Below are 22,986 nucleotides of genomic sequence, written 5' to 3' on the forward strand. Positions count from 1 at the left end.
GAAAGAGAATATGCTATATTGTTATAACCACAACCACACTGGCGGGGGCAGGGGAAGGGGTGTTGTACTGGTATATGCCAATACAAAAATCTGTGCATAAACCAGGCCTAAATCAAAACACAAACAACTGACTCTCGCATCTCCTGCAAAGCAACTTTGAAAGCTCTACGGATTGTTTCTCCACAGACCTTTCACAACAGTAATAAAACCAATCTGAGGTTGAAAAGAAGTGAGCAGCAGCTGCTTTATTTAACAAATATTTTACAGCATTTTTCCTCATTGTAGAAGAACATGCAACATCACACATGCAGTAAATAGCAGCAAGGTTGTAGACAGATGGTAACATGTAACATTTTGTTGATTTTATTCCATTTTCTTTCAACCACTTTGAGTAATTTCCCTCTCTTCGTGCAAACACTATGTTTACCAGCAGAGAAGCACTTGTTTTATATTTCTACCTGATCATGCCCTGCTGTTTGAGGGTAATCATATGCCTCAATTTCATCCCTGAGTGGAGATTTCTTTTCAGGAAATATCAAGATGAAATTTATCAAAACTTAAGTTGCAGGCTAGCACGAGTGAGGAAGTCTTTTCAAAACTATACAGCCAGTTTATCTTATGCACTGCAATCTGTCTGGTTTCTGTGATGCATTCAACCCAAGTACTCTTTGGAGTCATCCTGCATTTGTGACAATGCAGCCACGCAACGCCCCCGCCCACTCCTATCGGGTACCTCATGCCTCTCAAATCAGGCGTATCCTGGATCTGAAATGCAGTGGAATGTCAATAAGTGTTGAAAGGTCATGATCATTCCCCCATCATCCAGGTCTTGCTACGAGCAGACCTATAAAGATGGCGACAATGGGCCAGCTCTCTAACCTTTGTATTCCTGCAGTAAGAGGGGAGTTCCAGCCTTCCTTAATTCAGGAGCTGCAGTCTTTAGGCCTAAAACCAGAGACTGCAGGATGCCCAAACACCAGGCTGCTTTCCTAAGGCCATCTCCTCTACCCCTGCCTTTAGTGCCAATGCCCCATGTCACAGCCAGCCACTACAGGGCAGTAACATTCACAAGAACATGGGTAATGCCATCGCCACTTTTGAACAACAGGCTCTCACTCATTTATCAGTACTCTAATCAGACGTGATACAGCATAAATTGCATCAAAAATCTGACAAATTCAATATAGTTTTTGGACACCTACCAAACAGCATATTTCACACATTTTATGATGAGCTGCCTAACAGTTATTTTGACAGGAGGTTATCAGTTAGTAACCTCTTAATAAAAAATTGAAGCTGACTTAAAGAATGACTCTGGAATCTGCTGAAGTCAACATTGATATTCACATTTAGCCAGCCAAAAGCTCAAAAGGTTGGAGAATATAATTTCACAATAGCATAATTGTATCAACCTATTAAGAACCAGTACTCATCTGACTGTATTTTCCTCCATTTTTGACTCCATGCATCTCAACTTCCCTATCAAATTCAAGATAGTTCTAAAATTTTGTAGCCTCAAAGGGAGAAGAAAAATCTCTGGTTCCCCCTCTAACCTTACAAGTTTACTATTAGCAAAAAATTCAGAAGTTTCACAGAAATAAGCTAGGAAGACAGTCAGATTTATTGTGTATTATGTTTGGTATGATGTTGATATGTAATAGACACACACAATGTCATTTAAAGTTGTATCCCATCACCCTTCTTTGTAGAATGATTCATATTGCTCTTTATCATCTTGTATTTGATTGGTTATCGCTCACCGTCCCAGAAGTGGCTGCATATCAATGGTGTATGGATAATGTTTACATAGGTCTTTGGAAATCACAAATGAAAAAAGAATTTTAAAATGTAAAATTGTGCAATGTCTTGTTCCCATGATCAATAACTATCTCAGATCCATTAACACCCTTCCAACAAAAGGTTGGACAAAATGCACTCCCCAAGTGCATCAACGTTTCCTGGTTAATCATCTCACTATTCAACACTGCAGTAGGAACTGGATACAGATTTTGCTATATAGAATGCTAGCAAGCCAGGCGTCCTCAAGAAGCTGAGTTTTAACCCTGCACATGAAGTTAGATTTCAAAATAAAAATAAAATGTAATGAAAACAAAACCACAATTTCAGCCACCACGATGTCTGGTTAGCAGCCTGAAGAAAAATGAGGGATTCATCTGTGCATAGAACACTGCTCCTCATAGACGTTCTGTTTGCAGAGAATTAGTTTTTTCAAATTGCATTTGTCACCATGATCCATTGCGGCTGGATTCTAACTTAAAGACGTGTGTTTTTACGTTCTTTAATTGTATGATAGGACTACTTCGTGTTTTAATGTGCAAGTTTTCATATATGCAAAGGACAGAAGATGGAGCTCTAAGTGTTTCTAAGAGAATGGAGAGCAAAAGATTAACTAGCCCTCATAAAAAGACTTGAATTTGATACAAGTCTTAAAAAACTCAGGGCTAGAGCCACCAAAAGGAATCAAGCATTTAACCAAATCCAAACATTTAAGCACCAGTAGCATATACAATACTTCTGCTCAGCTGCCACCTACCCCTGGAAGTGTCTGAAGTCCTAGGTGCCTGTGTGTCCATTGACGTCCTCGTGTCTAAATATCTGCAGATAATCATGTGCACAGCAGCTTTAGGATAGGCATCTGGGAGCCTGAAGGATCCTAACACTAGGCATTGCCCCGCTCCAATCTGTTACGACTGAGCATGCCTGAACGCAAAAAAATGGAGAAGGCGGCAGCCTCCCGTATAGCCTCATCTAACCAGTGGACTAGGGGATATTTTGGTGTCTCTCTCTCTCAGTCTCTCCTGTTGAAGCAGTGCTACCATGCATTCTATTCTATTCGGGTGGCAGGGCACCTACAAGTTAGGCAATGCAATGCCGAGGCCTTCCCTAAACACTGAGTTGTAGCACACTGGCTGGTGCACAATACATAAGCAGCAGTGATAGCAGACAGCTGTTCCCTGTCTCAATCTTGTATCACTGTGTACACACACCAGAGTGAGCAATACCTACATTCTTTTGTAGATCTAGCCTCAGTCCTGTGCATTTTACAGCTTTCACAACACGTTCATCTGACGGCAAACTGCAATTTTCATATGCCTAAACAATATTTGCATTGTTTTTCCTTAAGTCTGAATTGTTTTTGCTGACTGTCCAAGGTGATTTATGGAGTCTTATGTCACTAAATCGCATTATTGTAGTAAGGAGAGGAAGTCTTATCAATAAATCTTTTATTCAGAAAACTGAAACCTTACACTACTGGGTGGGGACACAGTATGAACAGAAAAAAAAGATAGGAAGTGTTTTATTAATATTTTGACCTTATTTGCAGTAGAAGATTGTCATGGTAAAGTGTCCAGGCTATTCTATAACTACCTTCTGTAGGGCTACCTGCACCTTCCTCTGAACTATCTAGTACTGGCTCCCGGCAGAGACAGGATACTGGGGTAAAGGAACCGCTGCAATGCCGATCACTGTTTATGAAAGCATGATTTCTTCCTCCCCCTCGAGAGCACAGGTTACAGACCGCCATTCTCATGCTATGGGGTATTGTAAATCTGATGCAAGGGGATCCAACTTCTCCCTAGCCATGTTTTGAGGACTATATTTAACACATTTACAGAACATGCAGCACATTCTGCAGCAGGATAATGGCACAAGAAATTTAGTATGCTCAGGAATGTACACTGTTCTTAACATGAAAAATCGCCACACAGCCAGACGACATTAACCAGCACTTGGCCATCTTTTTTCAACCATTATTCATCGCTGTTTTGGATCTGGTAGGACCTGGAGCAATGCATCCTTATATATGTATTTATCCTTCAATTGGTATTGCTTGCAATTTTTATTTTCTGTTCATTCACTGAAGAGTTATGTCCTTGCATCAGTCTTAGAGGGTACCCCACACACACTCAAGTATACACATTAACTCACAAATAAAGAGTCCAAAAATTCTCAGGTTCCATAGGCACACTTACAACTCAAGCTATTGATAGTTCAAATGAAAGACATTATAAACTTCTGTTTCCTAAGGGGTTTGTCTGTAGCCTGCCCTGCATATATGTAAGGACACTAACCGTGACTTATGTTATGCTTTTCTAAAAGCAATTTCAAATACAAAAAAGTTAAGAATTCCACGCATCCATAAGCAAAAGTTCTCTGACAAGCCATCTCCTTTGAAAAGTTTCAGCCATGAACAACTTTTTATAACAGAGTTAAATAGGGATTTATAATGGAAATGCTGACAGACCCTTAAATATAGTGGCAGTAGCTGGCACTGCTATAATTAAAGTAATTCACTCTGAAGATTTGTATAAGGAAAGAGATGGGGGCTTTCTGATCAATTCCCCTTGTCTAAAAAGGGATTGTTAGTTCATTCTATATAATAGGGGAGAACGTGCAATGAGGGGAGAACAGGTTTTTGCATATTATTGAAGATATGCAAAAAATTAGAAAATATTGTGAAATGCAGTATATCTACACAATGATCTCAATGAAACATGAAAGCATCCTGACTCCTACACACAAAACAGCTATACTTCATATCTATCCGTATTACATTCTTGTACGTAAGCCACAATTTATTGCTTATTCTTGGTATACTTTGCTGTAAATAGTAATTGTAGTAAGCTTGAAAGCACTATGTAGTGTAATGTCTCTAATGGCTATTAACTTCTTGATGTTACATTTTAAATTAAAAGAGATACCGGATGCAGTCAGGTGCTCACAAATGTGCATTTATGGTGGCTCTCGTGAGGGACCTTTCTAGTACACAGGAGCCATCTGAAAAGTGAACGTAACTAAATTTAAAATTGTACACTTCAAGGTATTTCATTAATTAGCTATAGGGCTCAGTCATGAAGTTAATTGATTAATCCTACTTCAGTGAATGGAGTGGAAACATTGAAAGATAAGGCCTGGAGAATGAATCAGCTAAGCCTTTGAGTCACAAAGACCTTATCCCTTTGATGAGAAGTGCCAGATTAATCTCCATAAATGGTCTAATTACTTCTGCCTGGAGCTCAGCCAAGTCATTTGAAATAAAAATTAAATTATACAACTGATTGCATGTTCAGCCTCTTCTCCAGAGTGTTAGAACAACCATCAAGCCTTACAGTTACAAGCAGACATCTACTATTTACTGAGTACAGTGTCGAAAGTATCCTCCTACTACTGAACAGGAGAAATGGGTCAAGAAAATGTAGTTACAAGGTGATTGCTCACATTACGGTAGCATCCAAAGACCCCCTCATCAGGGCCCCATTGTATTAAGCAGTGTGAAACAGAGACTGATCTGGGGTAAAAATGTCCAGAGTACCCACATGACTTAGCGGCCTACTGCAAAAGAAAAACCTGTGGTGCCAAATCTCAGAGCTCAGGTCAAGTGACTCGGCAAAGGAGGAGGGCGTCTTGGAGCCCAGGCACTAGCCTGAGTAAGAATGTCTAGGCTGCTATTTTGAATCCCACAGCGTGAGCCCAAGTCAACTGACCTGGGCTCTGAGACTCAGTGCCTCTGGTTTTTCTCTGCAGTGTAGACATACTGTAAGTGACTCAGGTACTTGAGTAAACACTACCCATGGTTCTCTGCCCAAGGATTTACAGTCTAAAGACAAGAAACAATAGAAGGGAGAACGAAGGATTATCTAATAATATGATAAGTTATTGATGAGCTATTTGATGGTCCTGAACCATGTCAAAGAATAATTGGTCTACCAAACCATATTTATTTTCCTGCCTCTCCACTCTGACCCTATCCCCACTTGAAAAGTGACCTTGAAGTCACTGCATATTTTTATATTTTCCTATAATAATAATAATCAAGCACAAAGAAACTCTGAGGAGCTGAGTCAAAATAAGGAGGATGAGTGATACAGGACACCTGAATCCAGAGCCTATGTCTGATAAGTTCACCAGCCCAGCCAAAAGACAGTCTCTAGGAAGATATATTTTTATTCATTGTAATCGAATCTAAGTGACTACACAGGCAAACTTCGGTAAAGTATCAGGACAGAGGCCACAACCTGCAGTGTTTTTGTTTCACTGATGATTACTCTCCATCCTCAAATATTATTTTTAATTAGACCACTTTAGTCTCTCACTGTTTAGGAATTTCACGCACACCATTCAGAACCTTTCATCTCCAAGAAGAGGTAGCGAAGGAAGGTTGCCACTCTTTGGATTTTTCTGTCAAGGGGGCACAACCTATAGTATCCTTGCTGATGTGTCGCGTGCAAGGCCTGCAGTCCCATGATCGCCACAGATGAGAACAGCATTTAAAAGGAGCCCAAAGGTGATGCTATGTTAGACTGATATTCATACCTTCTAGCCCCAAAGAACGCTCCTTGAATAAGGAGTTCCAGAGCCAAACCCCCAGATGAATAACCGACTACACCAGAAGTGATGTTCAATGAAACCCATGGAAAGTGAGCCGACTGCACAGGTATAGCAGTTTACACCAGGGATTCTCCCATCATCCTGTAACTGCACAGTGGAAGCTGTTGTATTCCTAGCAGACGACCCTAGGCTGAAGTGGAAAACTAGAGGCAGAAGAGAAGGAACGTTCCCTGCAAACACTGTCATCTCTCCAAAAGAAAAAACATGCAAAGTGGAATGCATATTAAAGGTCCACCTTAGATGAAACCTGTACTAGCTGAACCTCATTAAAATCTTGTGTTCTCCAGAGAATTTAATCTGTGGTAGCCCTACTACAGCAAAAATCCAGTACCTTCCAGTAATGCCATTTTAAATTCCCTAATAGAGATAGGTTTTAAAATACTCTACCCAACGTAACAGTTTCGCAGACCAGTGTGGAACATGAACAGTTTTATCATCAAGGAGCAGATTTTTGAGAACCAGTTCATCTAATGAGATTTAATCCCCAATGCAGATGGATATCTACAGGGAATTGTAAAAATATCCTTGCAAAAAATTAGCTAAAAGGGTGGAAATATTCACTGGTATAACTGGCTAACAATTAGCTGGTCCAGCAAAGTTCTTTTCTGTAACTACAAATGCTTTAAAAATACAAATGGGTATTCACATGAAATCAAACCTTCTTGATTTATCCCCTTTTTAGAATTCTGTCATCTGAAAAAGGGAGATGTCTGGATAAATAGATATTTAGATAGCATTTGATTCTTTTGCAGCCTACTCCAGTCTATGCGAAGCACAGTAATCCCATCAGACCAAGCTGGCTTTAAAGGTGATATACCACAAATAGGATATTAAAAGCTAAATAGAACAGAAATTACAGTAGCCAATAGGGAATATTTATAGTTTTGCTTACAAGAAATGCAATTATTTTCAGTATGCTGTTCAGTCACATACTACACTCAGGAGGTGGTCAGGGACTTACACCCAGCAGGTTTAGCACTGGCTTCTGTGTCTTTTACCAAGACAACGAATATATATAATTATTCCCAGTCTCATCCCATTCCAATACACATTTCATTGGGTGGCACAATTAGTAGGATTTCAAGATACGTTTGGAGAAATAAAGACCAAAGGACATATGATATCTGCAGTGTGATTTTATTCACCTAGGAACAAAGGGTCAGAAGTCACAGCACAAGAGTTCATTTTGCTTTGTAAACTCATTAAAAGGACATTCTATGTACCAAAAAATATTTAACATTTTAAATGCAAAGACACCAAAGGAAACTGTAAAAGCTCAAACACATTAAACTGTTTAATATAATATTGATTTTTCAGTTTGTTTTCAGTATAATCACTTGCAAAGTACTGTTTTCCATACCGCCTTGCATATGCAGTCTTAAATACAATAGGGTAAAGCAATTAAAGTTGAACAGGCTGAAAGAGTAAAAACTACATTTACTCGATAATAAGAATGTGTTGCTATTAGCCTGGTAGCACATTAGCAAGAATTACATAAAAGACACCACGACTGAAGACATTAGGGCTAAGAGACCTCCAGTTGATATTGCACATTCATCTACTGAGAAGCCTACTGAAATTCAGTCTCTATTCTCTCTTTCCACACTCTTTAAAATATTTAAGTATCTTTCAATGGAGATAAAGAAACTGATAACATGAGATAAAAGACTTGCTTATTCAAAGGACACAGGTTTCCCTAATGTTCTAATACAGAACTCTGACCTCAAAAAAACAAAAACAAACAAAAAAAAAACCCTAAAAAAAAATCCTGGAGTAAGACCCGTTCAGTCCTAAAAGTGTTTAAACATATATCAAAAATTGTAGCAGCTACAAAATATCCTATTGTATCTTATAAATGCATCCAAGACCATTTAATATTAAATACTGAAGTTTAGGCTTAAAACATTTGTCCTATTTGCAGCGAAAGGTCAATTACCTATAAGCCATCCCTTTTTATCCAGGCTAGTCAGACCTACAAAGTTTAGATAGCTCCCACTTGTCCCAAAATTGACCTGTAGAATTTAGTTTCCTCAAAATTTAAAAATACAGAGGAGATTTCTTACGAATTTCACCAAGTGTCCTGAACTGTAACCAGAACTTAAAGGAAATACATCATTTTGTGGAAAAACATTTGCCTTCAATATAAACTAAAAAGATTGTTGATGCACCTTCCTTCATTGAATAAAGTTCTTCATTTAGGAGTGATCCACATTATACAATGTTTCCATACTAGTTTTAAGCTATGTATATTCAGTTTCCAAAGATGTTAAGTAATCCCAACAGGTCAGCACGAGCACAGAGTGCCTTTAATACCTAGAATTAATGCACTTCCAAGATCAGTATTTGCCCTACATCAGGACGTAGTGCAAGAAACGAGCCCCACCAATATAAGGCACTTACCTATAGAGAAAGGGGCAGGGGGTGAGAACTCATGTAACATGCAAGTTTAAGGAAAAAGAGTCCCACTGGAGAACAGTTTAAGATCTTGAAAACTATCAGTTCATTGCCAGTTAATGTATTGCATGCTGGTCTAATAAACTGCTCTTCCATTTCAGGTCATGTCAGGTCCTCCCATTGGCAGTCACTCCATTAGTCCTTGATCTTTGATGGTCATATTTCACAGAAACAATAAGGAAAAGCAGGAGAGTTGCTCCTTGAATGGCTGCCAGCAGGAAAAAGTAATAGTTTAAAAAGCAGCCATTAATGTTACCTAGAGAGAATTGGAGAGAAAAAATAAGTACACAAAGGGCATATACAAATAAAGACCTCAATTCTGTTCAGTCCTACTAAAACTAAAATTTCTCTCTGCAAAACCAGAAACAAAATCTTATTCCATATCGTAAAAAGTATTTCAGTTTCTGGCATCATCTATAATAAAGATTGCATTTCTAGGAAAATGCACAGCCTGCAAACTATCATGGCAACTACGTGCTTGGTATTTTGATTTTGTGCTTTTCTCTCTTAAAATCAGTAATGTCCTTGAGAAGTGCAGACCCCGTTAGCCCACTCATCATATGATTTCTCCTTGATGATTGCATGCAAAACCTCTGTTAGTAAGTTACAGGTGTACAGAGGAAAGGACAAGCCACAAAAGCCTAAACAGTTTTTTAAAAGAATTACCAGTCTGAGACAAGCCAACTTATAGACAGGAAGACTGTAAAGGTACCTAATTTTTTAGGATTGATTTTCAACTAACGCAGAACAGGAATTCATTAAATAAAATTTTCTCGCCCCTTTAGGAATTTAAGTGCTAACGAGAAATGTTTATATGTAATGTACCTATGCAATGCCTTGTTGACTCATTCTTCAGATAAAACATTTTAACTGAAAAACTACGAAATGCATATCAATCTATTTTTGCTCTTCTCCCAACTTAAAGGACACCCCCCGGTCATTTTTTTCTTTTAAAAAGCTACCTTGCTAAAAAAGGAAATCAACTCTCCTGTTGGAAATGCTATAAGCTGAATATGTTTCCTCAAGATCACTATCAGAGTAAGACAAAAGCCTCTGAACTTAAAATGTTTTTAATTTACAGACTACAGTTTCTTCAATTTAAATCAGAACCCCAAAATATACTCTCTCCACAGTGGGAGAGTACCCTCTCATTCTGAAACAGAACTTAGTATGTAAATGGACAATTTTACTCTCCTGCAAGATATAGAAAGTTAGAACAAGATCTGTATCAACAATGCTTAGGTTTATGGCTCACTACTTAAATAGAAAGACAATAATTAAAAAAAAAAAAAAAAAGTAAATGGATTATGTTGATATAAAAGTTTTGTTATGAAAACAACTGAAATCACTGAAGATTTCATCTCATAGACATATACAAAACTATATGGCCAAAACGAATCCAATACATATACAAAGGAACAAGTGAAGAAAATTTTCAACTCTTTGGCACCACACCTCCTCTAATACTTCACTCAAAGCATCATAGTTTGTTTTTGTATATTCCTTTTAAACTGCTGAGTGATCTTCAGTGCAACTTCCTGGCAATTTTGCATACAAGGTACAATATGTATCTGATTTACAGGCGACAATTTTTCACTTTTATTGCCTGGATTGTCAAAAACTTTATTTTTTCCAATCTATTTGCCACATAAATTTGTATAATTAACTCTTGGGCTTTGTCTACACTACCAAACTTATGGCCTTGTTCAGTTTTGCCGGCATACAACCACTGCTGTAATTAAGCCACTGTTGCATGTCCTCATTATGCTCTTTGTGTCAGTAGTAGATATTCCACTGTGCAACTGCATGCAAGGTGCTTTGGGAAAGGGTTGCAATGCCTCATGGGGCAGGCACAGCATCACAGGATGAAAGTTTCTGAATCCCATCATTCTATGGGCATCCTACTAGTTTGGCAGCGGCTTTTCAACCGCCCTATCAGTCAAACTAACTAACTGTGCGTCAAAGTTCAGACAGCAGCAGCTGGAAGCAACCAATCCTAAGTCAGAGACACTGGTGCACAGACAGCTGGTGTCCTCCATCCCTACACCCCAGCTCAGTGGAGATAGGTTGGTATAACTACGCTGCTCAGAGATGTGCAGACAGCACTATGTCAATGGGAGGGCTTCTCCTGCTGACATAGCTACTGCCTCTTGGAGAAGTGGAGTACCAATGCCAAGGAGAGGAGCTCTCCCATCAGCGTAGGTAGCGTCTTCACTAGGCACTACAGCAGCACAGCTGCACGGGTTGACAAGTCTTATGACTGCAAGTTGTTCATAAGCAGTTCATTACGTATGCACGATATTTGAGATCTGAGCAGCTTTGGACAATATCACTCATATGGTATCTTTCTGTAACCCAACTGGATAAGTAACGGAGAATCAAGTCTCTAAAGTAAACTTTTTAATACAAGTTCAAAGCTTGCTTTCTGTGAACATTCTCCAATAAGTCACTAAAATGCACCCTATGAACAATCAAACAGTCAGAGCAAAGTTTGTGTAGAAGTTTGTACAGTCACTGCCCATCTCTAGTCATTAATGGCTTAGACAAGATCGATCCAATGGACCTAGAAGAAAAATTCATTCTTCTTTATCCCTTTAGCCATCCAGTGCCCCAATTAAATAGATCCACTGTTTTTAGCCAACACTAGCTAGGCTATGTCATGAAAAATAGAAATGTATATAATTCAGAGGGTAAACAGTCTAATTTTAATGATCCCTACAATATAGTCCATAAAGCGTTAGCTTAAAAAGCTATGTTGTACAACATCATTTAAATGGATGAAGCAAAAAGAATTCTGAATTTCATATACTACAATTTCTTTAGACAACCTCTCAGCCTTGTTCAATGTTACATGGTGCACGTGCGTCTGGAGGCCTCAAAATCCCCTCCCTGCTAAGCCAAAGGGGGAAACAGAGTTACAAAATGAATGCTATCATGAAAAATTTAGCAGCATTAATCACATAAAACCATTACTGCAATTCTCTTTCAACCCTTTAAGAATCTATCCAGCTCTGTGGAACTTCTTTCTGATTCAATTCACCTCTGACACTTCCTCAGATTTGTTTTAAACTAGTGATTTGTAGCATATTAAATACTTCTACATTAAGAAAACTCATTGGCGAAACATTATCCTTCTATTAAGAAATAAGCTCCTACTATTGCTGAATTTCTGAATTGCTGAAGAACAATACATGTGGCTCGATTCCAACATGCCACGTGAGCTACAGCCAATTGGACCGTTATAAGGAGATGGGGGAAGCAAGAAATAGAGAAGCATACATCAAATCCTTACAAGCTTTGTATGCAGTATGCACATAAGTGTTGAGATTAAATTATTGTAATTACTGAAATTTAAGATCTAATTGAATGAGTTTATAATAAAAAAGCAATAAAAGCAAGAGCAGCCTTCCACTGACATTTAAAATACAATATACTTCCAAAACTCCATTCAAAGAGCAGAAGGGTTAAAAAAGTAGTAATTTTCCTTTATGGGATGTTAACTCCATGAAACCTCTATTTTTACTACAGAAATAATGTAATCATTTCAATGTAGCAATCAACCCTTTATTGCCAGAGTGTACATCAATGGAAAGTGGTGAGAGAACATGTCCCTAGTTTATATTGCATTTCTTTAAAAATGTATAGTTGTAGAATACCTAACAGCAAGTGCACAAACCCTTCATTCACAATAAAGCTTCAGTCTCAACTGATGGGGAGGATCTTGAAGACCTTAATAGGTCTTACTAATTTAAAATTTGATACATCATTTGCTAAAACATTTTTAAAATAAACAGTGAATTTAGTACTTGGAAAAGTACGCAATAGCAGTAAAAAAAAATTAAGCCCTATTTATTCACTGGAGAGAAACAGTCCATGTAGCAGCATCCCAAGATACTACAAACCAAAGACACTGCACTGGTAGGCTTCCAACCCTGACTCCAAGGTACAAACTCTGGGAATGCAAGGGGAGGTAGAGCTCTGTAGCTGCCGTTTAGGGCCAGGTAGACAGATCTCTGGTAACAGCTGTCCACTGGGAAGCAGACAGTCTCCCCAGCTTATTCTACACAGCTGACTAAAGGAGTCACCTGAGGTAACAGTTTCCAGTGTTAGGCCTGGTCTACACTGACTGGGAAATTCGGCGGCAGTCGACAAGAGTTACGCAAGCTATGTAGAGCAGCTTGCGCAACTCCCATTGACTTTGTAACATCTGTTTTGCATGCTGTCTCCATTACGCTGTGCCGATGGGAAATGCACACCCCTCGACGCAGCGCTATGTTTTTTTTGGAGGTGGTTTTATTAGATCGACTTCCAGATTGATTGAGCGTGTCTTCACTGCCACTCAATTGAACCAGAAAAATCAATCTGACGGCAGCGAATTTGCCACCATCAGCGTAGACATAGCCTTAATCAACACAGGAAGCATCTGACCCAATCTATATTTTTACATGGGGTGTTACCTTTTCTCAGACTGTTTTATCATAGCTTAAGGAAAACAAGACGGGATGGATGATGCTGGAAAAGGCACAAAAGGGCTAAAAAAGCATTTCTAATTAAAAGTGTCAAGTGTGACAACATTATTTTATATCCAATAACTTCCTCCAAATTTAGTGCACATCTCTTGAATTATATTTATGTTGTAAGAGCGGACAGATTTGATCACCAAAGTTGCCATGACGGAGTAAATCTTGGCCAACACTAACAAGTTGTTTTTAAAGTTTTTATCTTCAGGATGAACAAACATCCTAACCCCAGATGAACTAAGTTTCACACTCAGAATTTGCTGGTCTGGTCCTGTGTTGTTCAACCAATGCTCTACTAGTCTCCTATGTTGCCCGGGGTTAGTAAGAGAGACAAGGTGGGTGAGGTAATATCTTTTATTGGACCTCATCCATCTTGTGTCTCTAAAATCTTGGCACCGATCCAGCTACAACACTGCATACAGGGTTTTGCAGGCAGCTCAAGAATCTCAGAGAAAAGTTTCTCATTCACCTCATCTGAAAAATTCCAAAATGCTAAAACTATGTTAATGACATATTTTTTAGAAAATACAGATTACTCCTGTGAAAGCCATGACAAAACACACATCCTTAAAAACTCAACAGCTATGGATGTGTCAAAACAAATTGCTTGTTACTACTGTGCAACGAGATGAAATGCTGGGCCCCAATCATTGGGATAAATTTTGTATTGATGATGACTAGACTGCTTTGTAAAGATTAAGCTTTTGGCAATCTGTTTTTAAAAGAAGGAACTTGTAAAATAAAGACGCCAATTTATGGCATGATACAGTTCCCAGACAGTGTGTTATAAGAAACCTAAGTTACATTTGATCCAGCAGAAAGGGCAAATAAATTCAGCACCAAGTTTAACGTTAGGCATCATTTTTAGAGAGTACATAAAACTGCACCTGCATATCAATGTGAGCCTAATTTATTAAATCTTCTTTCACACTTTCTTCTTGCTGGAACTAGTCAAGTCACTGAAGTCTGTAAATGATTTTATGAAATTCCCAACATGCCACCTACTGGTGCCAATGATTTTGTTTAACTTCTACTGACAATGAAACATATGACTTAGGTTAGACTATAAAATAAACTGATTGGTAGGCAGAAATGTGAATTTAACTCTTGTATGATAATTGCCACAAAGTACCCTGACACGAGATACAAATAATCAGCACACTTCAGTCAAAAACCTGTATTATTGTTTTTAGTGAACATTTGTGTAATTTAAAATGTTTAGAGACACCAAAAAAAAAAAAAAAAAAAAAAAAATCAACTTTCAACTGCTCCTACTAATTTAGACATTCTAGTTAAAATATTTTTAAGATGTACAAGTATCTTTTGGTGATCAACAATGGCAGCACAGCTGAGCAATTAACTGAATCAGCTCTTTTATGAAGTTCTCTTTACAACATATGCATTTCTAATGCATCAATTTCAAATATCATCTGAGCTCCAATAGTAGCAATATCCAAGATGAAACTGTGTCTTTGCCATATTAATGGGGTTTATAAATTCAAAGTGTTATAATTCTAATATAAAAAAGTTCCAATCCTTGAAATATAATGATTTCTGCTTAAACATTTTACTTCATCATCCTCCAATACATTGAGGCTAACTTACCAAAATCCGTATGATTACTCATCCAGCCAATTGCGTTAATAGACACCAATGCCAGCAGTCCTGAGCCAACAAATGACCCAATCCCAGAAAAGAAAAAGAACAGTCCCATAATGGCACTCTGCATGGATTTGGGAGCCGCTGAATATGCAAATTCTAGGCCTGTGTTACAAGAAAAAAAAAGTATCAGTCTGTAAGAAATGAATGTGCTTGGTTACCAGCTCAATGTGCCTGCTAATGACAATAACCATGAACACTGAAAACAATACACTTCTACAAGGTTAAAACCAAGAACTTGGATTTTCAAAGGATCTAAGGGATTTATGTATCCAACTCCCATTGATTTCCAATAATAATATCTAACTCCCTTAGAGTACATTGAAAGTCTTAGTCAAGGTTATCAACGTTTTATATTAACTCATTAAGTCCTGAATATCTGATAAAAAATATCTTGATTTTATGTGCTGCACCACTCTCTTCTTGTTTTCTTTTTAGCAAATGTTAAACCTTTTAGCAAATACATTCTCTCAGAAAGCGCATGTGGTTCTGGAACTCATTTACTTTATTTTACAAGTCAACTGATATCAATCAAGCCTCATCGTATACCAAGTCATCATTCCATCTAGGGAGTTTACATTATACTTGGCTTTCAACTTTATCCAAAGCGAGTTAAACAGCTAGGACACTGTCCAGCCAAACAGCTTTTAATCATGGTTTCGCTAGTTTGTTTTAGAAGTTTTTATCAGAACATATTTGAGCCTTCATGGAAGGTGACCACTGTATGACACAGGCTTGAAAATGTTTTAAAGCAGTTTTCATAACAAAAGCCAGCTCTTTTGACTCCCATTGCAGTGTCTTCTCTGCTAGACCATGCTCCCTTATGTTTTGTGTTAGTTGAGGCTTGACTGGCAAGCAATGCTTGCCAGGAAATGATCTATGCCAGCCAGTCTCCTCGCCCCTCTGCCTGCTCAAGAAGCGGCTTGGGTTGGTGAAGATCCAGGCTTACCAAGGACATTGTTTCTCTGACAGGGCTGTGAAGGGAATTTGATGATCCTGTTTCCATTATTCAGTTTTTGTTCTCTGATACTGCTGTCATGCTGGCTGAATCAGGGGGGTTCTTAAGGTTTATTCAGGAGCTCTGATTACTCCCTTCTACACCAGTCTTGCAATGGGGGTCTCACGCTGGCTGGATTGGGGGGGGGGGGAAAGGGGGGGGGAAAGGTGGGCATTTAGTGTATGGTTTAACATCAGTATGTCAAAATTCATGATAATTCATGTGAGATATGCTATGTCAGGTACTGTTAGGAAGGTTATAATATGTTAGGTAAGATGATAATACTTCTGTTGATGTGTGAAATGGAAGTTATGGACATATTTAAGATATCTGTATTTCAAACAGTGCTGCCTGGGCAACATCTCGGACTGGATGGCGACAGGACAGTAACCTGCTTAATAGCCCATTAAGACATTCACAGATGCAAGAGCCCCAGGGGAAGAGCCAAAAGTATGGATGATGAGTCACCGGGACTCACTCATGTGACTCTGAACTCCATTTTGATTCCTGTAAAATTCCACTAACAGCATGGCCAGGACCAGAGGATATATAAGGCGGAGGCCTGGGAATTCATTTTGTTCTCCAGTTGGGATTCAGCTTCAGCTACCAACCTACCTCTGGATCAAGTCATCTGCAACAGAAGCTGTGAAACAAAGGACTAAGGAACATCCAATTACTGGATGTACACCAGAGGAACTTTACAAGCCTGCAAACTCCACAATTCTTCTAGAAACTTGATGTATATGGACATTCAAATCATTTGTATGCATCTGATTGCTTTAATCCTTTAACATTTCTCTTATGGTTTGTTTCTTTTTTTTATAATAAACCTTTAGTTTTAGTTACTAAAGGATTGGCTGGCAATGTGGTATTTCGGGTAAGATCCAAACTTATATTGATCTGTTACTGTGGCTGACCCTTTGGGGTCAGAGGGAACCTTTTTAGTAAAGAGCATAAGAGTTTAAATAACTAGTCTCTTTACTGGACCTAGTGGCTGATTGGGAGCCTGAGACTGGAATGCAGTAAAGGGAGCGGTGTGTATTTGTACACTGGCTTCTTGATAACCAGTGTGGGAAGTCAAAAGCACAGTTTGTGGCTGGTTGGGAAGTCTGGCTTCAGTGCCACCCACCAGCGGTGGGAGAATCTGCTCTCCTTTTACAGCCTGCCCTGACCTTGGCATTCTCAGGTGGCTGCCCTAGGCACAGAAGGGTCACAACTGCCATTTCTGTATTGAGTTTTTTTCCTGGGTGATATTTATAAGCACACTGACCTCTCTGACAAGAATAGCAGACAAGGATTTACTGAGGCAAATCATACATTTCCCCATGGATGTTCATTTCCCTCAATTTGCAGCACTTAGAGCAACTCTCAATAGTTTTTAAAAACTGTATTGGGAGGAGGGGAGGTTAACTATTTGACTTTACTTTAGGCAGATGGGATCTAGAATCTGTATGTCAGACTAATCTGCAGCCCCAGTGCTCCAACATGATATGCTGTTGTAGGCCTGATTCCACAAAAAACTTATGCACATGCCTAATTGTGCACCGTCAGTTACAGTCCTATTGAAGTCAGTGGGACTACTCCCAGGGCAGGAAGTCAAGCACATAGAAGTCAAGGAAGTCTTTGCAGAATCGCAACCAAGGTACGGTCTACAGGTAAGGGCAAAGGATGGGTGACTTAAGTCAAAGTAGTCTGCCTCTTTCTGAAATTAGTGCAAGAAGCAAGCTCAGAGTCATCCTGCCACCATACTGTTGAAACTGTAAGTATTCAACGCTGCTTGACTATTACTACCCATTCATACACCGTGCCTGAAGGAGCACAATGATGTTTTCCTTTAAGGAAAGGCTTTAGACTTCAAGCCAGATGGGGCAGTTAGAGTCAGAGGGAGCACTTCTGTTCTGACAAGTACATCAGAACTATATGTTCCCCCTTATTGATCTGATAGCATTATGTAGTGCCATGTGGGAGATCGTGTCTGAACCACCACATTGTTTCCCTTCTCGCTTGAAGCACAGTGCACTTGAATGCAGCCAAGTGACATCTCTATGACTGAATGGTGTTGAAGAGCTGTTTTTCAGAAGTCAGAGTGGAGGCTCCAATCAATGTTAATCCAGAATGTGGGGCTCAGTATCCTTACAGAGATATGGAAGACAACAGTATTTTGGGGGGAGAAGAAAATGTCTATTATTTAATATGAGAAACACTGCAAAAGTTAAAAATTTGCCCAAATCCTATTTATTGGGATGTTTTGCCATTAACATTACATCTGAAATCTTTTCTCATTCTTATTTGGCCAAACTCTGATTAAAATGCAGCAGTCTGTTCATCTAAAATGACACTGTAATCTTTCATTAAATAACCCCAGCTGTCAGAAAAGTCTCTGGAGTATTTAAGATTCAGTCTGGTGGCCAGACTTGATACTATTCACACAACTCAAACTGAAGTACACTGAGTGAAAGAACTCCAGTTTGATTTTTTCCCCTTGTTTCCTTCACAAAAGCATTGGACTTGAGTGATAGCTCTGAGAAAAAACCCCAAAAGGGTGTAATGCTACATATACTTCTGTAATTTAAAAAAAAAAATCATGCTTCCAAACTTGAATAATGTTCCTAGTAACCCAAATATTTAATCTGGCCTAAAGAATATAAAATCTTTTCTTTGCCTTCAGTGATATTGCTGCCTGCTGGCAGCCATTGATAACAATTTCATGCTACCTCAAATAAGCAGTTTTGAAATTAAGCCCTCTAGTTGGTGTTGTCATGTGAGATTATGATTCCCAGCTAAATAAGGGTGCTTTAAGAGGATTGCAGGGAATAATACAAAAGATTAATGCAATGTGTGTCATCTTTTTAAAGGTACCTGAAGTGAAACTAATATGGTTTAATAAAAGTATGCTCAGCTTTACTGTAAACAAAAACAAACCTATGTTTCTATTTTAGTTGTTTTTTTAAACACACAATATGGGCTTTCAAATCACAGTACTGTAACCATTAACATTTCACTTATATTTTTAAGCTGAATTTCATAGCACAATGTATGTGTCTATCAAATTTAAGAGTCAAATTTTTCCTGCAGTATCTTCCATTCAATCTTAAGGCACCTTCTTATAGTCAGTCATTTAATTTAGATAATGGTCAGCAGACTGAAACAAAGCTTTGTAAAACAACTTGAAGGAAAGGATACTAGAGAGAGCAATTAAGATCTGCGTGAACTCCCCAGTTCAAACAGGAACATTTGTTTCCCCCTCCCCCCGCAAACAAACATTTGGCTATCAAACAGGTTTTGAAGTTATAAAATCATCATTACAGCTGCAACAAGCCCAAAAGAACAGCAGGGTACTCGCATGAGAATAGGACAGGCCTTAAAAGTTTTCTCTTCCTGTGATATAGTCTATTTAATAAAGTAGTACAAACAACTTCAACTTGGAGCTCAACAGAAGAATTTATCACTCTTCTGAGACCACTGATCCTTGGACAAATAAATTGCAGATATTTGTTGCATGTTCTTTGGGAACTTCTATAAAGTGTAGTAATTCTGACAGTCAAAAGAGAAAGATGACATCTCAAAGAGGGAGGCACCAAATACAAGAAATGCCTGTGTACTTGGAAAAGGTAAATCAGTTGCGTATATACATTTAGATTTAGAGTTGACATGATCTCCCTACTGTTGCTAAGCAACTATTACTTTATTCTCCGCTTTAAGCTTTCTCTATAGTCAAGAAAGACATTAAAACAGAGATGACATTCAGAAAGTTACTTGTTTAAGCAAGAATTCCAATTGCTGATTCTGAAGTGATGGAAACAGTCATTAGGAGCTGGGGGTGGAAAAGTATCCTGAAATAACAGGACATGTTATGGAGGTTATTACACATGTAATAAAACTTAATATGATAGAGGGCAGCACTGATTATTGCAAAGGATCGGCTCCACACTCCTATAGCACATCTTCCATGTAGGTTAGCATCTTAAGTAGCACCATGACTATGGGATAGAGAGCCATCCCCATTTTGCAAGCAGTTAAGCTGAGACAAAGATGTTAAGTGATCTGACCTATATTTTACTGTGGCAAGACCAGGAACAGAACCCACAGACCACTAGCCTGGTGTTTTAATCCCTTGACAATTCCCCAAGGTGATCAATTTTATTTCTTCCAGTCCAATACAATACCAGTCTAGACAGCAAGTTACACCCTACCAGCAGACAGAAAAACTATGAAGAAAAGCTTGCACCATCTGAGCAGCCCAGTTTATTTTACTCCTGAGTAACGAAGAGCAAAATGATATTGAAAAGTCAAATGTTAGGGAAAACATGTGAAAAGGCAAGTGTCTCACAAGTAGAAGAGAAAGTAGCAGGAGGTACGAAGAACTAGAGGCTATGAAATACACATGTAAAAAGCATGAAACAGAAGCTCCTGATACTCTCGGTTTCAAAGAGTGTCACTCTTAGGTTAGGAGTTTATTAAAGGAGTGGGTCGGTGAAGTTCTGTGGTCTGCGTTGTGCAGGAGGTCAGACGATGATCATAATGGTCCCTTCTGACATTATAGTCTAAGTTTCATGCACCTTCATACTGTAAAAGGTGATCATAAACCCCAACATCTAGTGCCCATTCATGTATAAGCATAATGCTGGTTTCACATTCAAAATGAGTTCTTTCTCCTTTTGCACCAAAACACAGCCTGTTCAGAGGGTCTTACCGTTTTCTAGTCCTGGTGTGCCCATAGCAGGACAGATGGAAGCAGAGGACTGATGAGCTAAAGGCTCTCTGCTATTAAACTGAGAGGAAAGTAGACTATCTGGGAAACAGGGATAGTGCAAGCTACATGTTCTGATTCTAACTTATTGATTTGTACAAGGTGGGACAAAAGGGAGGCGGAGCCTCTGAAAACCCTTTTGTCCCACAATAGAAAAAAAAATGGGAAATCCTTTCTGAGGGAATCACCTAAGGCAGAGGTTCCCAAACTCCATGAGAAGGTGCAGCCATGAGCCAAGGGAAGTGCCAGCTGCCTGTCTTTTGACCTGAGCATAAAGCGGACTCAGAGCTTCGCTTGGTCTGGGGGCTAGCCAAGGAGGGGTAGACACCAGGGGAAGCAGTTCCATCCAGTGCTCTGCCTCTCAGCTTGGTTTCTGCCCATAGCAATGCAGGGGCTCTCCTGCTTCCCCATCTTCACCCCAGCATCAGAGGGCCTCCCATGGCCCCCCACCCCATATTTCCCCATACTCTCCAGCTGAGCTAGGGCTCCTCCATCTCCCCCTGTGCTCTCTTTGGTTGAAGCACCCAATGCAGTAACAGGAGGACTCGCCTCCATTCCCATAGGCCCCAATCTTATCCCTGCTATCCCATCCCTGCTATTGCTAGGGCTCCCCTCCATTCACTACCGAGCTGCTGCTCATCCCTGTGCAGGCGGCCGGGCAAATTGAGATTACCAGGAGAGTTCGCTTTCAGATCAGCTGTAGTTGTTAACTTCCAGGTCAGCATCCCCATCACAGCAGTGGCCCCTGTGGGAAGTGGGCTCTGAGCTCTGCAGTGGCTCCTGGCACCTACCTTCCCCCCAGTTCCATGGTGCTGCAGGGTCCCTGTGCCTGGTCATGTCAAGTGTTGGGGAGAGCCAGAGTTCTGCACTGTTCATGCCTGGGGTGATGTGCTGCCTCCTCCAAAGCAGCAGTGCAGCTGAAGAGTAATCAGCTGGTCTCAGCCAGCAAGAGCCCAAACTCACCTGGCTCTGCAACAGTGGAGGCCAATCCCAGCTACCAGCTCCATATCCTCATCGACTTCCTGCTGCACTGGATCTACATACTGCCCATGGTGCTGGTGGACCTGAGATTACCACTCTGCGCCTCACTGCCCAGGCATTCCCACCCACCTGCATTAAATGGGGGCCCTACTCTCTACTACAAAGTTTAAGAACCCCTGAGCTAAGAGGAAGAAACTAAGTTTAATGTTAATTTGTATAGATGTTTAAAATTTACTGAATTACTTGGATGTGGATATATCATTTTATGTTATGGCTCTAAGCAAAAACTTCATATGACTACATTAACTGGAATAAAGTCTACCTAGCTATACTAGTCTGCTCATACTGCATTAAAATACCTACTTATAAAAAACTCATTACATTAGTACAAGCCACATGTTCTGATTCTATCCCTAATTCTCATATCGCCTACTTTCCTCTCAATTTAATAGCAGAGAGCCAGCTCATCAGTCCTCTGCTTCGATCTGTCCTGCTATAGGCACACCAGTACTAGGACACGGTGAGACCCGTTGAGAGGGCTGCGTTTTGGTGCAAAAGAAGGGGAAAAAAACCCTCATTTTGCATGTGAAACAAGCATTATGTTTACACATGAACGACACTGGATAGGTTGCCAGTGCTGTTAACTGCGCACTGTTCACAAGCACCAAATATATAAACAAAAATTTATTAAAAGAATTGCAACAGCAATGAAATTTGTTGTTTAGTTTTAAGAAGAAACCAATACAAGCCATGTCATGTACAAAACAGTAGCAACAGATAAATGGGCTGGGTTTTTTTTCTCTCCACACTAATGAACCCTAATGTGCGTGAAACAGACTAGAAAATAAGATTTTATAGTCTCAGTCACACTCTCCTCCCACTTCAGCCTGAAATCAATACAATCTCATACTGCTGTTCACATCACACAAGGATAACATCAAAAGACACTTGTGATTTCAGTTCCAGGAAGATGTGGTTTGAGTAATGTTTCAGGTTACCTAAAACTTACCACATGAAGTACTAAATAAAATATGTCTTTAGAATAATAATTCTAGAGACAAAGGCAGGTCTTGGAGATAATTTCCAGCAAATTCCTTAAAACTTTTTAATAGCGCTACTTAGCAGTAAGGAGAATACTGCTAATCTGACCTGATCTAATCAGTATCTGCTTGTTGGTTTACAGATCAATGCCTCCTGACTGACATAGCCACACA

At 39.4% G+C, this 22,986-nt stretch overlaps 1 protein-coding gene across 2 annotated transcripts in view; it reads right to left on the bottom strand.

The window, feature by feature from the left end:
- Positions 1-7,529: 7,529 nt before the first annotated feature.
- SLC15A4 (solute carrier family 15 member 4) overlaps positions 7,530-22,986 on the bottom strand; it is a 46,083-nt gene continuing 30,626 nt past the window's right edge. The window contains exons 7-8 of one of the 2 annotated variants that reach the window (XM_067539744.1): positions 14,991-15,149; positions 7,530-9,121 (exon numbers count right to left, since the gene is read on the bottom strand). In XM_067539744.1, the coding sequence (XP_067395845.1) occupies positions 8,973-9,121; positions 14,991-15,149 (308 nt within the window). In that variant the 3' untranslated portion in view covers positions 7,530-8,972. Of the gene's footprint in view, positions 9,122-14,990; positions 15,150-17,826; positions 18,174-22,986 lie in introns of those variants that run through there. The other variant, XM_067539745.1, reaches the window with a different exon arrangement.

This window comes from Emydura macquarii, unplaced genomic scaffold, assembly GCF_026122565.2.
Source record: "Emydura macquarii macquarii isolate MOO-44397 ecotype Brisbane River unplaced genomic scaffold, CSIRO-AGI_Emac_v2 contig_554, whole genome shotgun sequence".
In the NCBI taxonomy this organism is placed as follows: Eukaryota; Metazoa; Chordata; order Testudines; family Chelidae; genus Emydura; species Emydura macquarii.